We start from the raw sequence: 3,717 nt of genomic DNA on the forward strand, positions 1-3,717 counted from the left end.
GTGTGGGTGTGCGTGTGCGTGTGCTCGTGAGTTTATATAGATTATTTGCACATTTAAGTCAATTACAATGAATTAATAAAAAGTAAAATTAATAAATAAAAAATAATAATAATATCGTTTGCGTAAAAAACTTAAAAAACTTTTTTTTTTTTTTCGTGGAGATTGATCTCAGAGTATGAAATCTTCAATTAGAAAAAAAAAAAGAAAAAAAAATAAAAAGAAGAATAATAATAATAATAAAATAATTGATAAATAAATAAATAAATAAACATAACGAAATACTCTTTTTTTTTTGTTAACAATAATTATAACAACAATAATTGTTCGTATTTAAACAAAGTCATTTAATTGTTATTAAAATGACTTTTTCGAGATTTTTTTTTCTTGTTTTTTGTTTTAATTAAGCAGTATTAATAATTATTTCGAACAAAATTACTTAAATTAATAACGGCACAGATTATTATTATTATTATTATTATTATTTTACATGACACACGTATATCGTACGGTATCCTTATTAGTGTATTAAAATTTCTTTTTTTTGACAAAAATTGTTTAAAAAAATAAATAAATTGCATGTAATTAAATTTAAAAAAAAAAATTACGTTGTTTTTATCATTATTATCAGAACTATTATCATTATTATTATTTTTACCGTTAAAATTTATAAAATCTGTGTCAAAGTTAATTTTTTTCCTAAAATTTTTTCTTTATGAAAAAAAAAAAAAAAAAAAAAAAAGAGTATGAATGAAAAAAAATTAAAAATATTCAATAATGTAATAAATAAATGTAATTAATAAATTGTATAGATTAATAATTATGTAATTAAAATGATAATGATAATAATAATAAAATTTATATACGAGTATTTATATTTGAAAAAAAAAAAAAAGGGTTGCAGGCAGCCTAATTGTAATTAATTTTATATAATATATAATATATATGTGTATGTATTTCAAATATCATTTTTTTTTTTTTTAGTATTCAGTTACTTATCACGTGAATTTTTTGTGGTAGCTTTTTATTATTATTATTATTATTATTATTATTATTATTATTATTATTATTATTATTATTTTTATAAAGAAAATTTTAAATAAACTTAATATATATAATTTTTTTTTACGGTTTATAATGATCTCAACAAATCTTTTATAAATTCTAAAATAAATTTTTTTTTTTTGTGGCATAAAAATTGATTTCGATAATAATAATAATAATAATAATAATAATAATAATAATAACTGCTCATTTATTATACAAGAAAAAAAAAATTAAATTTGGCACATTTATACAGTATTTCGTTCGTTTTTCTTTTTTTTTTTTTTAGTGATTATGTAAACCGTTAAATAGAATGAAATAAATTAATATTTTCTATAAATGTTTTCTCTCTCTCTCTCTCTCTCTCTCTTACTTATTAAAATTCCTTACTCATAATTTTATTTAAAAAAAAAAAATAGTATTGTTTGCAAAAAAAAAAAAAAAACATTTTGAGATATGATTTTTGATTCGAAACAAAGAAAAAAAAAAAAATTTTTTTTGCAAACGTTATCTTGTTTTATATCGTTATGTAATTAATGAAAATAATTTTCATCATAGTTTTCTTATTATTTTCTTTTAGCTACATCAATTTTAATTACTAATCATTGTCAATATAAATTAATTACTTTGATTGTTATTATCATTAATTGATTTATTTATTTCCTTTTCGAAAAATAAACAAATTGGGAAAAAAAAGAAATTTAGTAGTCATAATCAAATTTGAAGTGCTTTAATGACACATATCAATTTTCCTTCAAATCGTTTTGTTTAATTAAAAAATCAAATGATAATGTTATTGTTGTAACAATAAAAAATTAATTTCCTTTTTCGAATCAAACATTTTTTTTTTTTTTCTTCCAAGATTAAATTATGACCTAAAACCTCAAAGGTTCTTTTATTGATAAGTAATTGAGTAAAGCTTTTTAGGTTCAGCTATTTAAGAAATAATAATAACTAAGATAAAACAAAAAATTTTTTTTTTTTTTTTTTTTATAAAATATCTTTCTTACAATTTTATTTATTAACTAATTTTTTATAAAAATTTTTAAAAAATTAATATAAAAATACAAAAAAAAAAAAAGAAAAAAAAATTTTGTTCATTCAACAACAAATGTTGAAAATATTTTTAAAAAAATCGAATGTGATGAAACAAAATAATTATTATTATTCTTTCGATTAATATTCATCATTGAATGGATATAAGCTGTGATCTTTAATCCAATCCAAATGACAAACTCTACCATTGCAATCTAATGAATTAATGACAGATATATCGTCTGCTGTCAATGAAAAATCAAAAATTTTAAAATTTTCCTCTATTCTTGATTTTGTTACAGATTTCGGTATGACAGCATGACCTCTGTCAACTTGATATCTTAATAGTACTTGAGCAACCGTCTTTTTATGTTTATCAGCAATTTGTTTCAATTTCAAATCTTCAAACAATTGAGCATCTCCAGGTTTGGCCCACGGTCTATCTGGAGACCCCAATGGACTGTATGCTGTTATCACTACATCTCTTTCCTTACAAAAATCAGATAGTTTTGTTTGATTGAGATAAGGATGACACTCGACCTGATTCACCACAGGTTTAATTTTACAGTCACTTAAAACTTCAGATAATTGTTTGCTGTTAAAGTTGGATAAACCGATTGATCTCGTCAAACCCTTTTCCACGCAATCTTCCATGACCTTCCATGTCGTTTTAAAATGAGCATCGCTATATGCGGTTTTACCTGTGTCGTCAACTGGAAACAAATCATCACCTTCTCTGTACGCTTGAGGCCAATGAATTAAATACAAATCAAGATAATCGAGTCCTAATTTTTGCAAACTTTGCTTTAAAGCTGGTTCGACGAGGTGCGGAAGGTGAAAAGTGTTCCAGAGTTTGCTCGTCACCCATAAATCTTCACGTTTAACCACTCCCGAGTTTATTTTATTTTTAATTCCCAAACCGACTTCTTTTTCGTTTTGATAAACAAATGCACAATCAATGTGCCGGTATCCGATATCAATGGCATCTTCAACTGCTCTCGTTACGTCTTCTGGTTTCGATTTCCAAGTTCCAAGTCCCAGAATTGGCATTTCAAGACCATTGTTTAATTTTATTTTGGGATCGATCAGCCATCACTTTTTATTGATGTGAAACTCACAAACGAACAGAATCAAATAAATAAAACTTACAAATGTTTTGAGTCTCCGACTTTATTAACAAGACTGCCAACTTAAATTGAACGCTAGCAAAAATTTTTTCAGTAAATTTTATTTAAGTTGGCACCAAAGATAAATTTTAAATTATTATTAGTCTTAAGACCTTTACATACAATTATTTTAATTTTTTTTTTTTTTTAAAAAAAGGTTAAATTTTAATATAAACTTTTAAAATAAAAAAAAATTAGTTTTTAGTTTAAAAAAAAAATAAAATAAATAAATAAATAAAAAAATTACATTTCTAATTTGTTTACTTATTATATAATATTTTTATAAAAATAATAAATACTCGCATTTTTTAAAATATAATTTAAAATAATATAAAATTAAATAAATTCATATCAATTATTGGCGTTGAAAATCGGTAAGAGATTAGAAAAAAAAAATTATTTCGTTTATAGTTTTCTTGAACTAACCAAATCCTTACAAACAATCGCGTTTCACTGCAATATCGTTATGCATTGC

At 22.1% G+C, this 3,717-nt stretch overlaps 1 protein-coding gene across 1 annotated transcript; it reads right to left on the reverse strand.

Moving 5' to 3' along the window:
- Positions 1–2,217: 2,217 nt before the first annotated feature.
- On the reverse strand, positions 2,218–3,126 carry Phum_PHUM282300 (aldose reductase, putative; the record flags this gene model as incomplete). Its single annotated transcript, XM_002426816.1, has 1 exon — positions 2,218–3,126. The coding sequence occupies one exon, from the start codon at positions 3,124–3,126 to the stop codon at positions 2,218–2,220; it is 909 nt and encodes a 302-aa protein (XP_002426861.1).
- Positions 3,127–3,717: the final 591 nt, after the last annotated feature.

The sequence above is a fragment of the Pediculus humanus genome, genomic scaffold (assembly GCF_000006295.1).
Source record: "Pediculus humanus corporis 1103172107666 genomic scaffold, whole genome shotgun sequence".
Lineage (NCBI taxonomy): Eukaryota > Metazoa > Arthropoda > Insecta > Psocodea > Pediculidae > Pediculus > Pediculus humanus.